The 25,881-nt window shown below is 39.5% G+C and overlaps 2 protein-coding genes across 2 annotated transcripts; one reads left to right on the top strand and one right to left on the bottom strand.

The window, feature by feature from the left end:
• Positions 1–3,542: 3,542 nt before the first annotated feature.
• On the bottom strand, positions 3,543–9,227 carry LOC121746524. Its single transcript, XM_042140407.1, has 15 exons — positions 8,951–9,227; positions 8,761–8,888; positions 8,550–8,682; positions 8,201–8,357; positions 8,043–8,121; positions 7,852–7,892; positions 7,599–7,715; positions 7,426–7,506; positions 7,250–7,312; positions 7,122–7,173; positions 5,292–5,366; positions 4,735–4,782; positions 4,528–4,563; positions 4,376–4,450; positions 3,543–3,829 (listed from the first exon to the last, which is right to left on the bottom strand). Exons 1-15 carry the CDS (start codon positions 9,108–9,110, stop codon positions 3,773–3,775), a joined length of 1,302 nt encoding a protein of 433 aa, XP_041996341.1. The 5' UTR covers positions 9,111–9,227; the 3' UTR covers positions 3,543–3,772.
• A 14,511-nt stretch (positions 9,228–23,738) lies between these two features.
• Positions 23,739–24,263, top strand: LOC121765213. Its single transcript, XM_042161295.1, has one exon. It carries the CDS (start codon positions 23,739–23,741, stop codon positions 24,261–24,263), a length of 525 nt encoding a protein of 174 aa, XP_042017229.1.
• The last annotated feature ends 1,618 nt before the right edge of the window (positions 24,264–25,881 follow it).

Here is a 25,881-nt window from a genome sequence, read left to right as displayed (position 1 = left end):
GTAAACACTTCTTTGAAGGGACTCACATGATAAGTACATCCAGAATCACATAACTAGTCATTTGAAGTAAAAGGACACATAGGAGAGGCATTTATATTCAGCAAATCATGCACCATAAAAACAGATTCATTGTCAGCCTCATATTTGACCATATTTGCAACATTTTCAATCTGGGGGTTGGAATTGTGGTTTATATGATTATTATGGTTAGGATGCCTATTTTTCTTTGGCTTAGTACACTCCTTCTTGTAGTGCCCAGTTTCTCCACAGTTATAGCATTTCCTAAAGGATTTAGGGTCCCTACTGTTTGACCTAGACCTGATATTCCTCCTTTTAGAATTAGACCTAGAACTGGAACCCCCATTAGATTCAAATCCCCCTCTTGAGTTAGATCTACCCCTAACATTAAACACTTTGTTGGCAGTAGATTTGTCAGAACCCCTTTCCCTTAATTCAAGTTCCTTAGACTTAAGAGAGCTTATGATCAGGTCTAGAGGAGCAGAATCTCTGCCATATTTAATGGCAGCCTTTACATCACTATAGTTATCAGGAATGGCATTCATTAGAGCAATGCTAGTATATTCATCAATAGTCTTATCACCAGATCTTTTTATATCTTAAACAAGCTTCTGAAACCTATCCACATTATCATCTATATCCTTAGACAAATCAAGCTTAAATTTGAACAGCTTTTCAAGCAAATACATTCTGGAGGACATGGAAGTTTCAGTGAACAAAGTATCAAGTAATTTCCACATTTCAAAAGCAGATTCAACATGATCAACCTTTCTAATCACAGAATCAGACAAATTGAGAATTATAGTAGCCCTGGCCATCTCATTCATTTCATCTTGTTTTTCAGGAGAAACATCAACAGACAAAGTACCATCAACAGACTTGAAAACCTTTTGCTGAATCAAAATACACTTCAATTTTTGTTTCCAAATCATAAAGTCATTTTTGCCATTAAATGGAACCAAACCAATAGGCTGAGACATTTTGGACACCAATTCAGACAAAACACAGTGAGCAAGGTAAGAACTCACAACTTTGCACACAAGAGAGAACAGAGACATGCACACAAGGGTTCTCACAGAAGTCACCCAAGAAAACAGAGAGCACAAGAACCACACAGGTCAGACCTCAATACCCTGACTGTCACGAGCAACACTGGCTAAGGCTATCCCAGTTCGCAATCACTCACTCTTGGAGGGCGCAGGGGGTCACTTAGGCAGTATAAGATGCTTGGTGGCCAGGTGAAATGAGATCAGAGATCAGAGAACACCAAGAAAACCACGGAAGCAAGTAAAACACACAGGGAAACACAGAGAAACCTTAAGCCTTGCCAAGGCTGTCTACCAGCAGCAAAAAAACCCAAACCTAGAGTGGCACTAAACAGGAATAACAAAACAGAGAAAGAGTCACAGCCAATTTACCAGAGCAAACCCCCACTCGAGGGAGGGTTCCACTTGCCCACCTCCTTACTGCGACTCGGCGTGGCGGAATCGTCCCCCTGTGGCTCTGATACCACTGTAGGGATCAGACGAATTCCAGATTCACTATTTACCGAGACCTCTTTGGTCTTGTTACAAGATGGCTCAGTCAAACCATCAACCAAGCGACTGATATACACAACGAGTCTAGCTATTACAGTCGAGATACACAATAGCTATTACAGACTAAGTCTTCGAGCTTAACCACTTCAAGATAAGCTTCAATAACCCTGCACACTCAAAACCCTCGTTAGAAACACAAGATAATAGATCCACTCGGATCCAGTGCAAACAATTAAGGAATACCGAAAGAAACACAAAGAAGACAACTATCAACGGCTCAGCCACCCGCCGATGATACAAGCCTATTCTCCAGAACACAGATCCAAAGGAGCACAACTGAATCTACCGGTGATTAACCTCACACTCCAGATTCCAAGCCTAACTGACTCCTACACCCCAGATCTACACCGTTCGAGAACAACCTCGCACAGAAACACTCCAAACAGGAAACCCTAGTTCCCACCCAACACCAGCAACCGAAGTGGTTACCTCCTTTATTACTGTAGCAAGATCTGAAGCACTTTTAACCGTGCAAGACCACACAGAATCACCAGAGAAATGTCGGAGAAGAAGGGAGGAAGAAGAGGAGTGAAGAACTCTGAGAGAGAGAAAAATATCCGGAGAGGGAGAGAGAGTGAAGAGTGTAGAATAAGATTGAGAATCAGAAGACTCACACACATAACAAGCGCACTCTACCATCCAACGGCTGAGAGCCATGATCCTAGAGAGAGTACACGTGGCTGCATCTGGAGTGGAAGGCATATGTATTGGGCCAAGCCCAAATCAGTAACACATGGGCAAAATATAAAACCAGCCCAAATGAGAGTCCACCAATATTCAACAGATCCTCTAGCAAAAATCGATTCGTGGTTGCAGGAACATTGATAAGAACCTAAAGCAAGCGACTATGGTGCAAATTTATTCCGGAATGGCCTACGACAAGAGAGGAGGGGTAGAGCAGGGAGTCGAAGTCGCCAGATGTATTGTATTGATCATCGTGGAGGAGTTAGAGAGAGAGAGTGAACAGGGGTTGGCAATAAGTTATTTCCTCAAAAATCTTCGCCAAATAGTGGATTTATAGAGAGAAATTTCGAAACAATAGTACTGTTAATACAATGATAGATATTAAAAAAAACAGGAATTTAATGTGATAGGGAAGAAGTTAATCAGAATATAATGGGAAAAAAATTATAAAATGCTTCTTGTTTTAAACAAAAAATGCACAAACCTCTAAAATAGGCCACTAACAATGATTGAGGATGATATGTTAAGCTAAACCAAATTAAATTTGTTCATTAAGTTAATCAAAGTAGCAAAATGGGAAAAACTAAATTACAAGTGAAATTATGATATAAAAGCACCATTTAACAAAAATTGTTGAAGTCTAATTTAATTGATTAATTGGGGCGTTGAAGATGTGATTGTAAGGGTTAAATGATTTTATTTTTTCTATAGATTTTGTTATGCTGGACATGGACATGGAGGATGATAGAAATATACCATTGACGGCAAACCAATCTTGGCCGCGGGAAAGGCTTTAATTGATACTTCAAAAGAACACGGTTTGATATCTGTGATAACTTAATAACTTTTGAGACCCGGTTGCATAGACTCACAAACTAATTGCCCTAAGATAATTATTATTCCAGTTTTTACGTTTGCAAAATCAAGTAAAATTAGATATCAACCCTCTTTCGATTGATTAGATAGTGACTCTAATTGGTTGGAAGTGCATAGGTTGATTATCACATCCTATGTGGATACTCCTTCACTACATTGGAGAAATAACTCAGTAACAAAAAGACAAGTCACCATGTTATAATGCCACTCCTCTTCGTGTCAATGCTCACAAAAGTTTTTTTCTTTCTGGAAAATTCCACATTTATACATAATGGAGTAACATAGTCGCAAACATGTCCTATTCCAAAGTATACCCACACACTTCGGAGGCATGCTCCAGAATAAACACAAATATGCTCAACATTCTTTACAGTAAACAACTTAGTATGTAGAAGCCAATCATGAATCTTTTCATGTATACACAACTTTTTAACCATGAACCACCCATGAGGGTCAAATAACTGATACAAAACAAAGAAGGTTTATAATTTAGATGGATGAGGGGTGATTCACAAACTGTTAAATTACAACTTCGTAAGCTAAAGCACATGTCCCGGCCCAAGAAACACATTGATGAAAAGAACTAGCATTTACGTCTACTGATCCGCAGCAGGTACAACTGGAGGAATACAGTCCACCTTGTATCGTATGACCTGTTCAAGCCCAAGCCAAAAGTATCGGATAAGTTCAAGTTGTGCATACACCAAAAAACTGGTAAGAGGACTCCCAGTGAAAGGCTCAAAGGAGGTCAGGGATAGATGGTCAGAAAAAGCATTTTAATTCATTTCAAAGAAAGTATATGTTATGATAATTCAGTAGAGTAACAGGTAAATCTTATGTTAAGTTGATGGCCTAATTCAAAAAATTATGATTGAGCTATTGAAGAATATACAATATGAAAACAGAGAACATTAGATATGCTGAAATGAGAAAAACCATAGATTCAGTTTTGTTTGTACTCCTACATAAATGTCAGTGTTCTGGAGCTGCGGGAAATTACAAATTGGTTCTGTCTTAGATTACTATTAGCAGCATGTGTCCTAAGATACTTCAACAAGGTATCATATAATGTACATGAAGTAAGGTACTCAATCAATTTAGCGTGAGAGACTATTATTCAGCAAACTGTATTCAGTAAAAAATACCAACTATATAAAGGTGGCACCTGGGAAATGTTTTGACGCAATTATGTTACAAACCTTTTTAAAGAAACTTGAAAATGAATTATCCCATATAAGCTTGTAGTCTCCGGACACACATGTGCAGAAGTTACCCTGCAATGAAGTTAAAAACTTTTCAAACTTTCAGAAAGCAGAATTTAAAATGATTAAAAAAAGAAAGCAAGACTCACTTGATCAGCTTCATAACGCCGATAAGGCAAGATCAACTAGAGTTGAGCAAGAACCGAGGCCAAACAATAAACAAAGTCAGAATGTAGTTACAACAAGGGAGGAAAACGAGGTAGACAGAATGAGCAATGGAGAAAGTAGCCTAAAATGCAAAACAAATGGTGGAATGGTAGAACTTAAGAATGAGTTATAACAACAAAAGAGCTTACAGTTTTTCTCCCAGAGAGATCAATGCATTCTACACTGAACCCAATGTCCTGCCAGAACATTATTAAAAGGAAAAACACAATATTATTGATAATTACAGTTAGAGTGGTATAGCGGACAATATTCTATATGATGAAGAATATTATGCATGAAGCCTTGTGCAATTAAAATCATATGGCCACAGATGACTAGTGTGCCATCTAGTATTACAAACATTACGTTTTAGTATGATACACCACCATACATGTAAAGATGTCACACATCATTGATATAATAAAGGTTTCAAGGTTTTATACATGGGTATGATACTCTTCTTATAGCAGTACTTCAAAAGGGAGAGATAAGCACCATGTGCAATAGTTGAAACCTTTCAAACAAACACCAATTATTTACACTTGCTCGGTTCTGTTCATGCTCCAAAATATGTCATATAATCATTGCTTGTCAATTTCCAAATATCGAGGAAGCTTTCCAAGAAACCATTAAATATGAAACACAACTTACAAAAATGCTAAAATGAGTTAACATCAACAACTAGCCAAAGTTTGAAGAAGAATACCTGACTCAATTTGCCCTGCACCACTGAAAAATCCCAAGCAATGTATGAATTTATGGACTCCACGGTTAAAGTCACCTAAAAAGAGCAGAAAACAACATTCAGACATAAAAGAACAGATAATTCACTAAATAATGTATCAAGCTAAATTTTAGCTTCAATTTATTGGAGTCATCATATTCGTGCAGTGCAGCTACATGTAAACAAGCCGAGCCAAGCTGAATGTTAGCCAGCTCAAGCTTTGTAGCACCCATTACTTGATTACCAAATAATCGAATAATGTAGTGTTCTAACACATTAAGCTCATTTCAAAGATGTTGACAATCAGGACTGAAATATTTCCTTTTTTTTTACTTCTTTAGTTCAAAGCTTATCAGGAAATTATTTAAAACTTTCGTTTACATTTCCAGAAAATGTTTTTAACCACAATTGACTCGACCACCATCTTAATACCTTGGACGAGTTCCAGTTAAAATTGTAGGCCAAAAAACGATGTTTTGGGTCGAATAGGCTTCACAAAAGCATTGTGATTATTGGCAGTTTTAACATTCTTCCAGAAACTTATAGCATAAAACCTATGTTATATTTGTTGCATAATCAACAAATTATCTTTTAACCAAATCAATGACATAAGCTCAATATTATATACTCCCTCCGTCCCACTCTAAGTGGAGCATTTCTATTCTGGTACAGGATTTTATGTAGTGTTGTTTTGTGAGTTAAGTGGGGAGAATAAAGTAAGAGAGAAGGAAAAAGTAGAGAGAGTGATATTTCTATTTTTATAAATGTATCGTTTAGAGTGGGACTTCCCAAGAAGGAAAATGGTTCACTATAACAGTGGGACAGAGGGAGTACTTAGCTTACACATCCCAACATATTGATTCCTTGAGTGAAGCTTGGCACATACTGATTTAAGCTATTTAACTCATAATTATCAGATCCAGTTACAAATAACTTTGATAGCTACATATGTTCTGTTAACTTGATTCAAACAGACATGTATATATAACTTAACCAACATCACAGCAAGCATAACTTACAATTTATGTGTATTAATACAACGAATATAATTCATGTGTGTTGGATATAAAGAATATTGTTCCAATGACATGACTTGTGTATGCTGGAATAATACAAATATGTGATTAAGAAATGCTGACTGTGTGCTTCATAGGAAAGCTTCTTTGTGATTTCACTTTGTAATTTGAATAAGTTTGTTAAATTGATTTCTGATAGATCGAAATATAAGTGTCGTGGTGGTATAATGTATTAAGTTGTGAGAAAGTTTTGACACAGTCGTTTCCTCTTTGTTTTTATTTGAGGAAGTTTGACAATGAAAAAAATACCCGTGTTTCATTGTCCCTTTCTGGAAACCATTTCCATAGTGACGTCACTTAGTTGATTATTCAGTAATCGAGTAAGATGTGTTACAAGCTCGGCTCGTTAGGCTTGTGTGTGGTATTACCGTAGGTCTCTTTCGAGGAGAGAGTTATCGAAATTCTTATTTTGTCTGTGTTCCTTTCCTTCCATTCACTATATCAGTTTACTAACGAACCAAGCTCCGAACAATCTTTCTTCGAGTTCAAATAACTTGCCAGTCGCTCCGTTCATTTAATCCCTAATGACCAAGACATGTGCTCCCTCTTTTTTAAGGGTATTTTTTTCTTAGTGGCGAGTACAACAATATTGGGTGTGATGCATTAGTGAAAATCCAAATTGAGTTGTAGAGACTGAAAAAAAATCTGAATCCATGTGTCTATGCAGATAGATTATATGATGATATGGCCAGTTCTCGGAGAATCATAGCTCCACAGAATGTGATTGACAAAATACCTCGTGAGTTTCCCCTGCGGGTACGCTTATTTCCTTGTAGTCATCATGTTTCCTGCATACATCAATCTGTCAATGCCCCGAAAAAAGGATTTGCACAAATATAAACAATCGCACATTTTTAGGCAGACCTAGCTGCTAATGCACCAGCATCTTCTGCCGTGATAAAAAAGGGGGAGTTTGAGAAAACTTCCCTGTAAAACAGATATCAAAGAGCCAAACACTGTTAATTCAGATCTAATTTAGTTCTCCAGAGTACCATAAAATCAGATTTAATAGACTGATCAGGCAAAAGATTACACAGTACCCAATAAATTTCAAAAAGGTTTCCAACTCAGAAGTATAGACGTTAGCTGCTTCTTCCAAAATAGAAATTTGATCTTTCTGCCTGTGAATTACAGAAATGACACAAAAACATACCAGACATTCAACACAGTATAAGCTGAACAATTGAATGTATAAGAGCCTTAGCAAACTCACAATTTTCTAGTTTCACAACGCTCCCAAAGCAGAGAAAGGAGCAGTCTAATATTATGCACCATTCTTGTAAGACTATAAAGAGGCGGTCCATATCGTTGTCGCTGCTCCTCCATGGGCCTGGTGATAACTTGAGTTCAGAACAGAATTGGATCTAATGCTATTTGATCCACTTAACTTTACAATAATTGGCTTAGTGATAAAAGAATTTAAGAACTTATTGTCCTTAGAAGGTTTATTAGATGCAAGTATATACCCTTGATCATCGTTTATTTGCCTCACAAAGTCCATCAAAACCTGCAACACTTACACCATGATGAGACCGTGAACGAAAAGAAAAAGATCAAATACAAATACAAAAAGTCACAGAAAATGAATGACCCGGACTCAACACAAAAAAAGGGATAAACAACACTTTGCGGTTGCATTGAATAAACTGAGACCTACTTCAGGTACTCCAACCAAGTACTTCATAAGCGTTTTATAAACACCAGTTGCAGAACCAAGATCGGCTAACTGCCTCCTCCTGCATATAGAAGAGTTGAAGATGGAATCAGTCATTTTCAGGTCCCAGTAAACAGATGCACGCCACCAAAAAATCCCACCTTTCCATCTGCTGTTTCCACAGCATAGCATATTTATCACGTATGCTTCCACCAGAGGTGATCAAAGCATCAACAGCAGCCTGTTTGTTTCTCTCGGATCGCTCTTTCTGCTGCCTGATTATAGTACCCCTAAAATCTTGCGGCATGTACGTCATAACTGCATTCAACACATACGAGTCTCTAAATTGTCACGAGTTCAAGTCCCTTCCAAACAACTACATTGATATACTTGTGATCATGTTGATTACATTAACCCATCACATCATATTAACTACCAAACAACTAGGATTCAATCAAAATAGCCATTCTGACTTTGTTCAGTGAAACCTAAATGATAAATTTGATATACCTGTGTTGAATACGAAGTCCGAATTTCTGGCTTGGAAAGCTTCGAGGGTGCTGAGAGTAGACTTGAACTTGTCTTGAATTCTGGGAAGAAGAGAAGCAAGTTCCTGATCCTCAACAGTTGCTTGTAGCTGAAGCTGTAAGATGCAAAAAAAAAACCACGAGCATTGAGTTTCAAAAGGGGGCAAGCAAGCAGGGAAGAATTGACATCTCACCGCTGTAGGCCAGCGAGGGGCTTCCAACAAATAAACAATTTCTTCAATCTGTTCCCGATTCTTCCACATGTTTTCATCAACTTTATGCGGAGGTTCGCTTTCAGCTTCCTGAATCAGCAAGCGCTCTCCTGGTAGTAGTAAAAAAAGTTGAGACAAATTGAGGAGGATCAAAATTGAAAGAGGGTAAGACCTTGGGAAGGCGGGGAGTCCTTGAGAAGATCGGTGGCCGCGGCGTAAATCAGATCGGAGAGACGGGAGACGTCGGGAGAGAGCGGATTGAAGGGATACTTGTCGTAGTAAGAGGCGAGAAAGGCCCTTGTGATCGGCACCAATCCCTCCGTCGATACCATTTTTGGAGACCTAACTTCGCAACTCCCAACTTTATGAGTATTGCTTTTTCCTTCTGCGTAGACCAAAGCGAAGGAATGTTGACGGCATCATTCTTTTGTTCGGTGCACTACATGCTTCTTTCCCTACCTTCATTTATTTATTATTATTGACCCAAAAGCTTTGAGGGTTTATCTACATCTTTCCAATATTATTTTTAGTTAAACTACTATTATTTATATCAAATTATAAAAGTACTTATTTGAAATAAAAATTATATTATTAGGGGAGTGATGAATTGTTAATTAGACCATATAATTTTAGAAATTATGTGGTTTACAATTTACCATGTGTAATTTCATTTTTTATTTTTTAATATTAAAAATATAATAGAAACTATCAAATTTAGAGTTTAGAAACACAATGTCAATACAATGTATGAAATACATCAACACAAAGACATATTATGTGTCATGTATTGATATAAAGCTGTTAATGAAATTTATGAATATTTACAAAAATTTTATCAAATTTTGACATCAAAATATATGCATGTTGTATCTCGTTGGAATCCTTATAAAATTATCTTTAATTTTATATATATTATGCGGAAAAATAATTTAAATCGAGATAGTTATATGTATTTAAAGTTTTGGGATATTTTTCAAAAGTTAATTATAACTAATTTGTTGTTAATTGACATTAATATCCTAATTGATATTTTTTGTGCATGATATCGAGTACTCAAGGGATGAATGATCTTGGCCTTTTATATTAGTATAGATAAATATAGATTTTAAATATTAATATGTGTTTAGTGTATAAGATTTAATTCTGCTTAGTTCTAGACTTAAGCTAGGGCTTGCACTGTAGAGTGAAGGGATAGGCGGTTATGGATTATTCGGAAAAGGGTGATATTTGAAACTGCATCGGGGACCAAGAATTGAAGGCAAAATTCCATCTTTACTTTTTTTGCCCCGAAATTCACATCTTCAACCCCAATTGATATCAACGCAAATGACAATCCTCAGGAGCCCTACTTGTGCGCTGCGTCACCGCTGCTAAGCTTATCGATCATTTGGAGAATCGGCTGCGCTAATTAAGTGCACCACTTTCGTGTGGTAATGCATGTTGGAGGATACTCGCAGTTGCAATTGTGTTCTTGGGAATCGAAACACCATCTGATAAACTACTACTTTATTTTTTCATTTGTGTTCCTTGGAAGTGAAACGCCGGTGGTGGGTCAGCCTTTTCAATGGCTCAAACTAATTGTGCCTTGCAATTTCTTCAATTTCAGCTAATGAGATGCCTAAGAGTTGATACATGATCTAGGGAAAGAGTTTTCGAGTAGAGGGAGATCGTCCAATCTGGCCCTCAAGCTGGATATGGCAAAGGCGTATGATAGAGTCTAGTGGCCGTTTTTGCTCAAGGTTTTGGAAAAGATGGGATTCTCACCAGCTTGGGTGGGTATGATTAGTAGATGCATCTCTTCATGCTGGTTCTCTGTCCTGGTGAATGGTGGCCCGGCAGGTTTTTTTCAATCCTCCAGGGGGCTAAGACAAGGGGACCCCCTATCGCCTTCCCTCTTTGTGTTGGCGGCAGATTACCTTTCGAGATGTCTTGATAGACTAATTGGAAGGGAATGGAAAGAGACGAAAACGCGATTAGAATGCGGATCAAGTTATATGGAATGATAACCGAACCGGTCGGATCAGTTAGCAAATGTCGTTGCCTCTTAATCACTGCAGTCTTGCTCCCGCTCTTCCTTCCTTACCAAAGTAATTTGTAAACTCCCAATTTTGCACAACTTTAACAGTAAAGCGGCAAGTTCGGGGTCGATCCCACATAGAAGTTGGTGTGTCGAGTGTGTGAGTAGTGAACAGGGGGGTTGGTTGCTGCCACGCTTTAACTTGGGAGTTTTTAACTACTGTTTTTACTCTAGGCAGAATTAAACTAGCTAGCTTGATCAACGGAACTTTAACTACTGGGTCAAGTGAATTGCAGGTAACAGCGGAAAAGTAAATGCGAGGATGAAAACGAAAATAACTTTGATTAAACTAAACTGAGTACAGCGTAAAATTTAAACTAAGCTAACACTTCGAAAACTAAGAAAGCGGTAAAAACTTAGAAGAATCTCAGCGGGAAACTTAAGATAACGCTAACAGAAAACAAGTATTCTGCAGCGCTTCTTTGATTGCCCTTTTTAACTACGCACTACTTTATCTAAGCTAAGCTATTCTAGAGAACTGAACTAAGCTAGAGAGCTAAACTAAGCTAAACTAGACGGAAAGTAAAAGATCGGATTCCCCGCTTTGTGATGGCGCACCCTCTATTTATAAGCTCGATTCGGCCTCCAGCTGGATAACGATCTTGACCGGGAATATTCGCTCATGCTGAGAATGAGCGACTCATTGATTGTTACGTGCCCTTTCTTCTAGAATGACGACGCTTTTAGTAACAGATTCCTGACTCAGCTCCGTCCTTGCGTCTCATAAGCTAGCACATGTCCCCTTCTAGAACGTCGTCCTTGATAACAGAATGGTGCGCCATATCCAGCTCATTTCCTCACAAGTTCTTCTTCTAGAAGCCAGCGGTCCCCGCCTAACTGCTTGATCACTCCCCCGTGATCAACTCCCCCGATTCTTGGCCTTTTATCGTCTTTTGTACTTGCTTGATCAGTTCGGCCTTGCTGCCTTGGTCAAGTGGCATTTCTGCACATTTAACACTTATTTTGCGCGATAAACCGATCAAGTAGCATACATTTTACCCTTAAACCGATGCATGAAATGAACCTTATCAAACTGCTCACACTTAAAACATACTTGTCCTCAAGTATAAATAAAATGAAAAAGATAAGGCAAATTTCAGGCTTGGTTTACTTATTTCACAAGTAAAAGAAAAAAACGAAAAGAGAAACAAGAGACCATAAGATAAAAACACGTATTCACATGCATGCATTAGACCAAATAATTTTCCGACAATCATACTCGAGGTCGAGGTCAATCCATTTGCCAGTAGCTTGTGTTCCTTCTCTTTCGCTTTTGCTTTATCAAGGTGTCAACTTGTCAAGATTGCTCAATTTAAAAACCACTGTTGGATTTGAAGGGGTTGGCAGCGGAAGCGTGCATAAATATCCGATCACATGAATTTGATCTATTTAGCAGATTATTCAGACAAATTTTATTCGCGCAATTATCACATGCTCATAACTTGAATTAAAATATGTTTTAGCATATAAAATCCCTAAAACATGCTTACTACTGAATTAGCCAATTTACCTCGTTGATTCAATCAAGAATCGATGATGGCTTGCTCCGTCTCCACGTGAAGATCTTCAATACAAGACCTCGGATCTTCTGACTGGTGTCACGGTCTGTACACTGATATTTGTGTGGGCAAATCTCACCAACGTACTAGGACTCGAATAATGGAAGACAGAAACTGCTCACGGAGGAGGCACAAATTTCGAACTCTCTCTCTCTAGAGGGGGACAAAATTTTTATGTAGAAAAAGTGTTTTCTGTCTCCTTTATTCTCCTATTTATATTAAGTCACAAATTGGGCCCAGTCAGGGATTTAAGGGAGAATTGGATCAGGCCTCACCCAATTAGCTTTTTACTAATTAAATTGAACCCACAATTTAATACTCCCTCCGTCCCAAGCTACTCGCACTTATTTCCTTTTTGGGCGTCCCAAGTTACTTGCACTCTTTCCATTTTTAGTAAAAATTTTCACCTACAACCGTCATTTTTGACTTTCCTATACACTCATTCCTTAATCTCCGTGCCGAAAAGGAAAGGGGCGAGTAGCCCGGGACGGAGGGAGAATAAGCTTATATTGGAATATTACAAGCAGCCACTACAGAAGTAATATTGCACTGTCTTTCCAAATCCGAAATTACAAGTATTCCGGGTTTCCTTTATTTGCGTTCAATTCATTTCCCGCGCTTAAGATAGAAATATCCATTAATTAATTAATGTCTGCTATGGACTTAATTAATCAACATATTTAATCTCCTAGAGTGGACTTAGCAATAAACTCTTATTTATTATTCATAGAGTAATCAAACTCCAACTAGCTAGGTTCCGAATAATAAAACCTTGTTTCGAGCTCTTCTTGTGTATGTTATCAAACGAGACTCTCCTCGCGCACGATTCAACGTAATAGCAATCCTAGCACCGCTAGATAATGATCACCACTACCCAATATACCTGGATCGTTGGGTTACGAAAAACCCACACCTTTGGTAAGTCAAAGTAGTGGATACTCAATATCGTATGCTCAATGCTAACGTACATTGATTAAGAAATTATTATCAAGACCTCGTCTTTCTGTAGATAGCATAAAGACTCGTCTTGCTGTTAGATCCACTCAGTGCTATACCACACCAACGTCATCTTATTTCAATAAGGCTTAGAAATAATTGGACTGACATTGCAACCTTTCACGATAGGTAGTCTAGGCCAATCTGGGTTGTAAAATTCTTTTTTTTCTTTGTTCAGAACTGACCGTGTTACCTTAAAGTGGACGACGCCCACAACCGGTCTACTAGAACAAAGACTTAGACTTTGTTATGTTCTTATACATTTAAATATGCAATAAACAACCATTAAATGTAAAACATAACAACATTATGACAAAAATAATCTATTTTATTCATTGGAAAATAACAAGTAGAGTTTTACAGTATCCAATCACTCGAAAGGTGATTTCTAGTATACAAAACCCTAACAATCTCCCACTTATACTCAAAACAGCTTTCGAGTATACAAAAAAATAGTGCACACGTCTAAATTTTTCCCACTTATACTGAAAGCGAGTTGAGGTCTTGAATGAGTCGAACTCTCATCCCTTCAACGTGGCATTCGAACGGTTTCACCGCCAAAGCCTTTGTAAAAGGATCTGCCAGGTTGTTCTCTGACGCAATCTTGACCACTTGTATGTCTCATCTCTGCACTATATCTCTAATGATATGATACTTCCGCTCTATGTGTTTGCTCGCTTTGTGAGCTCTTGGTTCTTTCGAGTTTGCCACAGCACCAGAATTGTCACAATAAATGGTGATGCTCTTGGGCAGATTCGAAACCACACCTAAATCCATAAGGAAGTTCTTGAACCGTACTGCCTCTTTTGCAGCCTCCGAAGAGGCCACATACTCGGCTTCCATGGTCGAGTCCGCGATGCATTTTTGCAGCCTCCTAAGGTGAACACATATCCTGAAGTAGATTTTCTCGAGTCCTGATCAGCTTGAAAGTCTGAGTCAGTATATCTCAAAGGACAGAGCTCGACTGCATTGTAAACTAGAGCATAGTTCTTAGTCCGTTTAAGGTACTTGAGTATGTTCTTTATGGCAGTCCAATGTTCTTGGCCCGGATTCGACTGATATCTTGCCACCATGCCAACAACAAAGCAAATATCAGGTCTAGTACAAAGCATAGCATACATGAGACTTCCAACTGCCGAAGCATATGAAATCCTTCTCATTTTCTGTATCTCAGATGGTGTTTTACGGCACATCTCTTGAGATAAATGGATGCCATGTCTAAAAGGTAAGAAACCTTTCTTGGCGTCCTGCATGCTAAAACGACTAAGTACTATGTCGATGTAAGGTTCTTGAGATAAGCACAACATCTTCTTTTCTCGATTCCGAAGAACCTTGATCCCGAGGATGTGTCCCGCGTCTCCCATATCCTTCATCTCGAACTGGTTCGACAACCAAGTTCGTACTGATGACAACATCTTTTTATTGTTTCCAATTAGAAGAATGTCATCTACATATAAAACTAAGAACACCACATTCCCCTTATCAACTTTCTTATACACACAGCTTTCACTTGGGCACTTTTCGAATCCAAACTTGCGAACAGTTTGATTGAAACATTGGTTCCACGATCTAGATGCTTGCTTGAGGCCATAAATGGTCTTCTTAAGCTTCCAAACCATGTGTTCTTTGCCCTTTATGGAATATCCTTCGGGTTGTTCCATGTAGATGGTCTCCTCAAGACCGTCGTTTAGAAACGCAGTCTTAACGTCCATCTGCCATACATCCCAATCCATATAAGCTGCAATAGACAATAGTATTTGGATCGATTTGAGCATGACCACTAGGGAGAAGGTCTCGTCATAATCGACGCCTTCCTTTTGGGTATACCCCTTGGCCACTAGTCTTGCCTTAAAGACTTTAACTCGTCCATCGGGTCCACGTTTACGTTTATATATCCACTTGCTCCCAATAGCAGTACAGCCTTCGGGTAGGACGGACAAATCGTAGACGTCTTTGTCTATCATAGATTTTAGTTCCGAATCCATTGCTTTCACCCATTCGCAATGATCGACATCTGCCAGCGCCTCTGCAAAGTTCCAGGGATCTAATACATTGCTGTCCGAGGAGTGATCCATAGATTCCCTCAAACCAATGTATCTGTCGGGCTCATGCGAGACCCTCCCATTGCGGTGCGGCACTACAATATTTTGAGTAGAAGTTGAAGTTTCGGGAATTGATTGCACACTAGGTACTTGTTCTTGGTTAATGGAACTTGTGACAGAAGTCAGCTCATCGAGAGCCACTTCACTGCTGGGTTTATGATTCATTACATAGTCTTCCTCTAAGAATGTCGCGTGAGTACTCACAATGACTTTCTTGTCTCGGAGACTAAAGAATTCATAACCTTTCGTGCCATTGGGGTATCCTATAAACAAACATACCTCCGTCCTTGATCCTAGCTTAGTTTCCAATACATGAGCCGGGCAACCCCAAATCTTGAGATGTGCTAGATTGGGCTTACGCCCAGTCCACAACTTATAAGGAGTAGTAGGTACGGATTTCGATGGTAAATTGTCTAAAATATGGCTTGCAGAAAGCAAGGCATGTCCCCAAAACGAAATAGGCAGGCGTGCATAACTTATCATCGACCGAACCATGTTTAACAAGGTCTTGTTCCTTCTTTCAGCTACGCCGTTCTGCTGGGGCTGTGCCCGGCGCAGTCAGTTGGGATTCAATTCCCGACTCCGATAAGTAGTCCAAAAATTCGGTACTGAGGTATTCGCCTCCACGATCAGATCGTAGGCATTTGATATTTTTTCCATGATACTTCTCCACAAGAGTCTTAAAGTCTTTAAACTTGTCAAAAGACTCTGACTTGTGACGCATCAAATAGACATATCCAATTTTCGAGAAGTCATGAATAAAAATGATGAAGTATCGAAAACCACCCCTTGCCTCTGTAGACATTGGTCCACATACATCAGAATGAACGAGCTCAAGTACTTCCTTGACCCTATTGCCCTTAGCCTTAAAAGGCCTCTTGGTCATCTTGCCTTCTAAGCATGACTCACACTTATGAAAAGTTTCATCCTCTAGACCTTTAATAAGATCTTGTTGAATAAGAGAATGGATCCTCCTTTCATTGGCATGACCAAGTCTAAGGTGCCATAAGTACGTTTCGTTCATTGAACTTGAAGGTTCCTTTCGTTTCTTTGAAATTTTCGATGTTGTATTGAGTTCTGATTTGCGATTATTAAACTATGTAGAAGTGATTGTGTACAGATTGTTTTCCATGATACCACGACAAATATAAGAACCATCTTTCTTAATAACACAATTGTCATTAAAAGAAATCGAATATCCATAAAAAACTAATTTAGAAACTGAAATTAAATTTCTTCTAAAAGAAGGTATCAACAAAACATTATTCAAAATAAAAAATCTATCACTACTAAAACGTAAATAAATATCTCCCACTGCAACGGCCGCCACTTTGGTAGCGTCGCCCAGCTGGACTTCGATCTCACGATCATGTAGCCGTCTTGTCACCTGCATTAAGTCAGGATCAAAACAAATATGATCAGTAGCTCTTGTGTCAATAACCCAAGTGCAAGTAGATGTCGAAGCCAAACAAGACTCGACTACTAGAGCTTGGTGCATACCTGTAGCCTTGCCCCTTTTAGGACAGTCTGGCTTCCAATGCCCCTTCTCACCACACTTGAAACACTTCTCCGAGGGCTTCTTATTTGCCCTTCTCTTCTTCTTTCCCTTAGCCACTTTGCCCGATTCTGAGTTCGGTGCCTTCCTTTTTCCTATGCTAGGCTTGAAGGCAGAGGAACGAGGAGCCGAAGTCATCATGGCAGCCTTAGCCTGGACCATAAGGTCCTCTGCTGACTGAAGTTCAGTTAATAGTTCTACCTAGGTGTAATTCCTTTTGTTCATCTCAAAGTTGAGCTTGAACTGCTGGAAGCTAGGGGGAAGACTTTGAAGGATGATTGTTACCTGGGACTCGGGGATCGATCGTCCCTCCCAACACCTCAATCTGGTTGATGTGGCCCATCATCTCGAGGACATGGTCCCTCACAGACGAGCTTTCCTTCATTGTCTTCGACATGATACTCCGAAAGGCTTGAGACTTAGCCGTTCGATTCTGAGTACCAAAAAGATTCTTGAGATTCTGCATAATCTCGGTGGCAGTTTCCATGGCAGAATGCTGATGCTTGAGTACTGATGACATAGATGCCAACATGTAGCACTTAGCCATCTCATTCGCCTTATGCCACCGTCTATGTGCATCTCTGAGTCCTACCGCAGCGTTAGCCGCTGGCACTAGAGGTCGTGGGGTTGTGAGCACAAAGTTGTACTCTTCAGTTGTAAGAACGATGTCTAAATTTTATTTCCATTCTATGTAATTTTGGCCCTCGAGTTTGTTTTCTGTGAGAATTGCAGAAAGATGATTGAACGACATATTGGCGATTTGGTTTGCACTGCAAAACAGAATATTTACCATTTGTCATAAACTTATGTAAGAAGTTTGATTAGATTAACCATAAAACTTTTCAAAATCTTACAACTGTAAAATTAAAATTTTGTACCCTCCAGAGGAAGTCAATACGCATTAAAATCTTACAATTTTACTGGTCACAACACCGACGAATAGTCCAGAGACCACAGAGTGGCATGGCCGCCTAATGTTGCCTAAGCAAGACCATCTCTTTAGCATTACAGAGTCTCATTTCTACAACACACTCCCATAACAATGTTCATGTGCTGCTAACCAGATCAAGCTATTTCATAAATCCTGTGTGAACTTCTGAATCTCGTAGTTTCTTAGGATTATTGTCCCCACAAAGCAGGTGGCGATAATATTGGAAACTACATTCTAGTTCATACTATTTATATTTGAGAAGTCTGCCCTCATGAACTTGCTATTTTCTTAGGATTATTGTCCCCACAGAGGAGGTGGCGATAATATTAGAAAAAGACTTCATAAATTGCAGACCAATTGATGGAGACCATATACAAAAGTTGAGTTCGTAATTATAGCTTAGATATTTGGGTTATGGTTTTTCTTTAATTATCCTTAGCCTTAGGGCAGAGAAAGACTTGATTAAATTCTGTTGGTATTTAATTTGCTGGATAATTAAACCTGTAGATTAATGTTGTTATCTTCCTTTAGGAAATTATTGTTCTAGAATTTAATTCTTATTCATGTCTACTATAAGGTATATCTAAAATAAACAAATTATTTAATCCTTTATAAGACATGAAAAATAAATTCAAATTATTTCCTTGTTCAAGATTAGGAAGAGATATTTTATTATTTAATGTATTCATAAATATCTATCCTTATTAGGATCTTAGAATTATAAATATTAGGAAACCATTAAATTATTCTTATCCATATCATCTAGGAATCAAAATAATAATATTTATTTCCATAGATATAGAAAATAATAAAAATATTCCTTAAATCTAGATTAGTATTAGGAAACTATTAAATTATTCTCATCCATATCATCTAGGAATCAAAATAATATTATTTATTTCCATAGATATAGATAATAATAAAAATATTCCTAAAATCTAGGCAAATCTTCCATGAAGATTTTATTTCCATTAAATAATAATATTTTAATGATATCTTTTAATAAAATAATTAAATAATCATTAAAATAATCCTCATCGTTATCTCATCGTACGAGGTTCGCACAAACGATGAACGACAAAAATCCGACGAGTTCTTCGTCGGACCACGACGCATGCAGCGTCTCGGCCACCGGCACGCAGGTGGCGCGCCAGCATCTCGGCCAGCGGCTCATCGGGTGTCGCCTCCGTCTCGGCCAGGAGCGCGCTCGGAGGCGCGACTCCTCTCGGCCAGCGGCCAGCGCCCGTCTTGGCTCCGTGTTCCATCGGCTGGCTCGAGCTCTCGGCCAGCAGTGCGCACGGTGGCGCGGTTGCTCACGGCCAGCTCGGACCTTCCATCTCGGTCCATCTCACTCCAGCTCTTCCCACTGCCCCAACCAGCGACACGCCAATAGGCGCGACGCTCTCGGCCAGGTGTTCCGTCGGGTGGCGCCGGACCTTCCGCCTAGGGTTCGGCCTGGCGTCTCGGCACCTCGGCACGTTCTCGGTCGAACTGTCGTGCCACTCCATCCGCCGTTTCGATCTCGACGCGGGTTCCGCCTGGGTTTGCGGTCTCGGCCGGCGACGTGCACGAGCCCACGCTCGTCTGCGCGTCGCCTTATGACCGCGATCCCTCGGCTCCCACTCAATCGACATCCCTACCTCGATCGCACGTGGTACGTTCGAGCAATTCAAGTTCTTTGATTCGACAGTTCTTGAGTTCAACAAGCATAAAAATTTAAACAAAAACACAAGAACATTCTTCGCAATCAAATTGGACATGCATACATGAATTTCGCGAAATTTAAATCCAAATAATCAGAGCCAAAGACTGGCTCTGATACCAATTGAAGGGGTTGGCAGCGGAAGCGTGCATAAATATCCGATCACATGAATTTGATCTATTTAGCAAATTATTCAGACAAATTCTATTCGCGCAATTATCACATGTATCATGCTCATAACTTGAATTAAAACATGCTTTATCATATAAAATCCCTAAAACATGCTTACTACGGAATTAGCCAATTTACCTCGTTGATTCAATCAAGAATCGATGATGGCTTGCTCCGTCTCCACGTGAAGATCTTCAATACAAGACCTCGGATCTTCTGACTGGTGTCCCGGACTGTACGCTGATATTTGTGTGGGAAAATCTCACCAACGTACTAGGACTCGAATAATGGAAGACAGAAACTGCTCACGGAGGAGGCACAAATTTCGAACTCTCTCTCTAGAGGGGGACGAAATTTTTATGTAGAAAAAGTGTTTTCTGTCTCCTTTATTCTCCTATTTATATTAAGTCACAAATTGGGCCCAGTCAGGGATCTAAGGAAGAATTGGATCAGGCCTCACCCAATTAGCTTTTTACTAATTAAATTGAACCCACAATTTAATATAAGCTTATATTGGAATATTACAAGCAGCCACTACAGAAGTAATATTGCACTGTCTTTCCAAATCCGAAATTACAAGTATTCCGGGTTTCCTTTATTTGCGTTCAATTCATTTCCCGTGCTTAAGATAGAAACATCAATTAATTAATTAATGTCTGCTATGGACTTAATTAATCAACATATTTAATCTCCAAGAGTGGACTTAGCACAAAACTCTTATTTATTATTCATAGAGTAATCAAACTCCAACTAGGTAGGTTCCGAATAATAAAATCTTGTTTCGAGCTCCTCTTGTGGATGTTATCAAACGAGACTCTCCTCGCGTACGATTCAACGTAATAGCAATCCTAGCACCGCTAGATAATGATCACCACTACCCAATATACTTGGATCGTTGGGTTACGAAAAACCCGCACCTTTGGTAAGTCAAAGTAGTAGATACTCAATATCGTATGCTCAATGCTAACGTACATTGATTAAGAAATTATTATCAAGACCTCGTCTTTCAGTAGATAGCATAAAGACTTGTCTTGTTGTTAGATCCATTCAGTGCTATACCACACCAACGTCATCTTATTTCAATAAGGCTTAGAAATAATCGGACTGACATTGCAACCTTTTACGATAGGTAGTCTAGGCCTATCTGGGTTGTGAAATTCTTCTTTTTCTTTGTTCAAAACTGACCGTGTTACCTTAAAGTGGACGACGCCCACAACCGGTCTACTAGAATAAAGACTTAGACTTTGTTACATTCTTATACATTTAAATATGCAATAAACAACCATTAAATGTAAAACATAACAACATTATGACAAAAATAATCTGTTTTATTCATTGGAAAATAACAAGTAGAGTTTTACAGTATCCAATCACTCGAAAGGTGATTTCTAGTATACAAAACCCTAACAGCATTCACTCAGTTACTCATTTCTCACCAGAGATGTTAGGACTGTTCACTCGGTGTTGCCATAAATTTAATACTTTGAATCAGACTGCACAAGATAGTTCCTTAAGGTCTTTGTTTTGGGTTGTAACGGGGCTCAAGGGTAGTAACGTATTAGGGTGGGGTCCTAGGGGTTCTAAGTTCAAAAATAAAATTTAAAAAGAAAAATCACATGAGTCAAAAAGCCAAAGATTTGACCAGATTTGGGATATTTATTTCTTCCTCTTCTTGATGCTCCTTCTCGGTCAAATTTCGACCTTTAGCCTTATAACTTTCGACTTATATTTTTTTTTACTTTTGATTTTCTGGGTCAGGTTACAACTATTTCCTGCCCCTTTCTTTTTCTCAAACCTTTTCTTCATTCCTAATTTCTTATATGATCAACCCGATTGTTTAACTTGATCAACCCGGCTACCCTTTATTTTGAACATTTTATCGCCATCCCCTTTTGTTATATTTCATTTCTTTGACCATTTTTCTCACGTGATGTAAAACGTAAAATTTGGTTTTAAGGGTTCAAAGAATGGGTAAAAGTGTATGGGCTCAAAGTGGTTAATTAAGGGGTGCCTTGATTAATGAGGCGGGTTTGTGTAACGAAGGAAAAGAAACGGCTCAAGTGGTTAAGTCCTAATGCCTTTAGTCCTTACTACTTGTGCAATTTTCATCTCAATACTAAAAGTCAGCCTCTCGTAAAAATATCTTTTGTAAAAATAGTAGAAAGTGTTCTACTTTTAGCTTATAACTCACATATAGAGAGGCTTCACAGTTGGTTTAAAAATTGAACGTTTCCATCATACTTGCGTCGTTCAAATTGATCAAGTTTTTGCAATCAAGTTTTTTCATGCGAGCATACTGAATCCTTTTTCTAACTCTTCCAAAAGGTAATCAAGTCTTCCATTTATCCAATTTCATGCATATTGCCTAATTTATTACTAACTGGAATTTGTTATTTTTGAAAATTTTAGCATGTATGATTCTACTGTAACTAACCCGCCCCCCATTGCATATGAACGAGGAGGGCAGATCACCTCTTGCCTTTCACATACCTTGGGGTCCCGATCTTCAGAGGAGCGAGGAGGGCAGATCACCTCTTGCCCCTTAGGCAGAAGCTCATGGACAGGATCCATAGTTGGTCCCATCGTCACCTTGCCTTTGGGGGTCGTCTAGCTTTGATTAAGAGCACCCTTGCCGCCATTCCGCTTCATATTTTACAGGTCATGAACCCTTTGCTTGGCTTTCTGGACGAGTTGGAGCAGATACAGGCTAGATACTTTTGGGGTACAGTTGAAGAGAAGAGGAAGCTGCACTGGATTTCTTGGAGATAGATCTGCTTGCCTTTTGATGAGGGTGGCTTGGGTATTCGCCGCTTCAGGGAAGTGGCAGTGGCTTTTGGTTTCAAGCTGTGGTGGAGACTACTGGCACATGATTCTCTCTGGACTCAGTTCATGATCCGGAAGTACAGTGCCTCCCTTGTCATTTGCATACATCCCCTTATTGGTCACATGACAGTCCTACTTGGCGTCGTTTGCGTCCTATTTGGTCATACATGCATGATTATATTCGTTGGTCCTTGGGTGAGGGGAAGATCAGCTTCTGGGATGATGTCTGGCTTGGGGCTAGCCCCATCCGGAGTTTGTGCGTCCCGGGAAATGATCATCCTCAATCTCAGGCCGTTGCATCATATTGGCATGAGCATGCATGGGATGAGGATATGCTGCATAGTTTATCTTTCAGGTTTGGCGTACCTCCAGATGTGATAGACTAGATCAGAGCCACGCCAATCGAGTTGGGGGCGAAGGATGTGAGGCGATGGAGTCTGACTAGCCATGCCGAGTTCTCTGTGACCTCTTCCTGGGAGAGCATCCGGACTAGACTGCCAAAGAGGGAGATTTTTGGGCTTATCTGGAATCAAGGGTTGACCCCTACCATCTTAGTGTTCATTTGGAGGTTGTTGTTTGGTAGGGTACCGATGGATGAAAAGTTGCAGAGGAGGGGGATTGAGTTAGCGTCTAGGTGTCAGTGTTGTCGGTCTCTTTCGGTCGAGTCTCTTAGTCATGTCTTTTTTTCGAGCCAGTTGGTGATTTCTGCATGGGAGTATTTCGATGTCTGGTTTCCTTCCTCGCACACACCGATTCACACGAGCACTGATATTGCACTTAGACTAGGTCACTGGCGGAGGTCCTCTTTCTAGAGGGCGCCCACCTTAATATTAGTTTTCTTGTACCCTGTTTGATTGCTTGGAGAGGAACGACTGCAAGCATGGCGGTCGGCCTTTTCGTCAATCTCATGTTATTTGGCAGGTCACTCACCACCTGCATGTGCTTGTTTTGGCCGGCAAGATCACCACGACCCACTGGAGGGGATGTTCGTCATCGGTTGATTTCATGCCTATCTCCCCCAGACAGCTTGTTCTGCGGTCACTCATGGTCATATGGCATCCCCCTGATGCCCCTTGGGTGAAGCTAAACACTGACGGTGCCTTCTCTATATCGACACTGGAGGCGGGGGAGGGAGGATTGGTTCGAGGCTCTGATGGAGGACTTCTGCGTGCCTTCTGCGCTCCGATAGCCGCATCATCGAGCTTTGAGGCGGAGCTGTTGGCTCTGATTCGGGGTCTCGAGATGGCTATGAAGCTTTCTACACACATTTGGATTGAGCTTGACTCAACGGCTCTAGTTACCTTGATGTCAGCTGAACAGCTTGGCGCTACGGATCTTAGACATCACATGGCTTTGATCCGGAGCATGACTTCTCAGCGGCATGTTCGGTTCTCACACATCTACAGAGAAGGGAACTATGCAGCCGATTTCCTTGCAGGTAGGGGGGTTCAGACCCCTGCCCTTACTTACTATGATCCAATCTCTGCGCCTCGGTATCTGAAGGCGCTGGTTAGGATGGACCAGCTGGGATATCCTAACTTCCGCTTCCGCCGCAGAGATGTGGATTGACCCTGGTCACATGTTGGGTCACGTTATGTTTTATTCGCTCCTCATTTTTGTTTATTTAACTCATAGCTTTTTGATGATATGATGGAGGTTCCCGGCTTGTGGGAACTCCGATTTGCTTTTTCATGCTCCTTTTTTGGATTATAGTCACTTTTGGGCTAAGATCATATTTTTGGAACTTTATATTTCGGTTTTATTCACAGGTTGGGGGTCTGCCTAAACCCCCGCCCACAACGGGTGTTTTTTTTAAAAAAAAAGAAAAAAAAAGCTAATGAGATGCCGAACCTTCATGGGAAATTTGTATTGGTTATTCGCAGGTCGACTACAACAAGCTCTCGCACGACGCCACGCATATTCCGTATTGATTTCCATCGAAAATGCTTACAGTATATGCTGAAACCTTCCGATAACCCACATGCATACATACATACATACATGGAGTGTGTATTGTGTTCAAGCATGTCGGTTGTTTATCTTTTTTAGGTCACTCTCTTTTTGTGTTGAAACACACTTCGTTCAGGAGCGAGACAATTCCAGCCTAATTTCCTCAGGTATAGCGCCACCATCCAATCAATGCCTATTTTAGTTTGTGAAATTTCATTACGCCTACTAAAAGATTAGACCATACAGTAAAACTTACTTGGGATTCTGTGAAAGACTAACTCATATGTTTGGTGTTTGATGTGGACTGGACCCAAAAGAACTGTTTAATATGCTAGCAAGGAATGTAAAATTGAGCGTGCATTACCCATTCTCAAAATGCGCTGGGGCATAATTCGAAGTGCATCGTTTTATCCAATCCAAACTTAGATTCAACAGATTATGACTTGCTTTTTACTGCATCATTTTATTCGTATGGAAATGGAAATAGATCCCACAGAAGCTTAACTTGACCGATGCAATGCGACTGCAAACTCTGAAGAAGAAAACAAGAGTATGCACTTTTGATTGAGCACATATTTTATTGCATAATTGGAAAATAAGAGAGACACAATGAAAAAGTAATTAAAGTATTGTTAGTGGAGAATGAGTTTCATCTCTCCTCAAGAGAGAGAAAATAGTTTTCAAAATTAGAAAGTGCATACTCTTGTGGGACGGACTAAAAATAAAAGAGTGCATACTCTTATGGGACAGGGAGTATAAAAGAACATATGCATTGCTAATTAATAGGTATTCAAAGAACTTCATGTTTTATAAACATGTCTATATGAATCTAACATCAAATAACAGATTTGGGTGCGAAGATTCTCAATTTTATCAACAAGGAGCTCAATTTTCTTGAAAAGGCAAAAGAATTGATATTGGAGAACCACACTCTTTCATTTTTTTCGGATTTCTTAAGAAACATCACTACATCAGTGGCAAAACATAATATCACTTTCAATTTAATTTTCTCTTCATCGGAATATCATTTTGTTAAGAAATATAATATCATCATCGTATAAAAAAGGGATGAGCAAAATAATCGAAAACTGAATATCTGATCCGAACCAAACCAAACTAAACCAAATCGAAAAATCAATAAAAAATCGAACCAAATTCTTCAAGAACTCCGTTGCCAAAAACCGAAAATCTCTTTACTTATTGTTTGGTATATTAACTACAAAGCTGTGTAATATTT

Source organism: Salvia splendens, chromosome 1 (genome assembly GCF_004379255.2).
Source record: "Salvia splendens isolate huo1 chromosome 1, SspV2, whole genome shotgun sequence".
Classification (NCBI taxonomy): Eukaryota; Viridiplantae; Streptophyta; class Magnoliopsida; order Lamiales; family Lamiaceae; genus Salvia; species Salvia splendens.
This window is presented reverse-complemented; position numbering and strand designations above follow the sequence as displayed.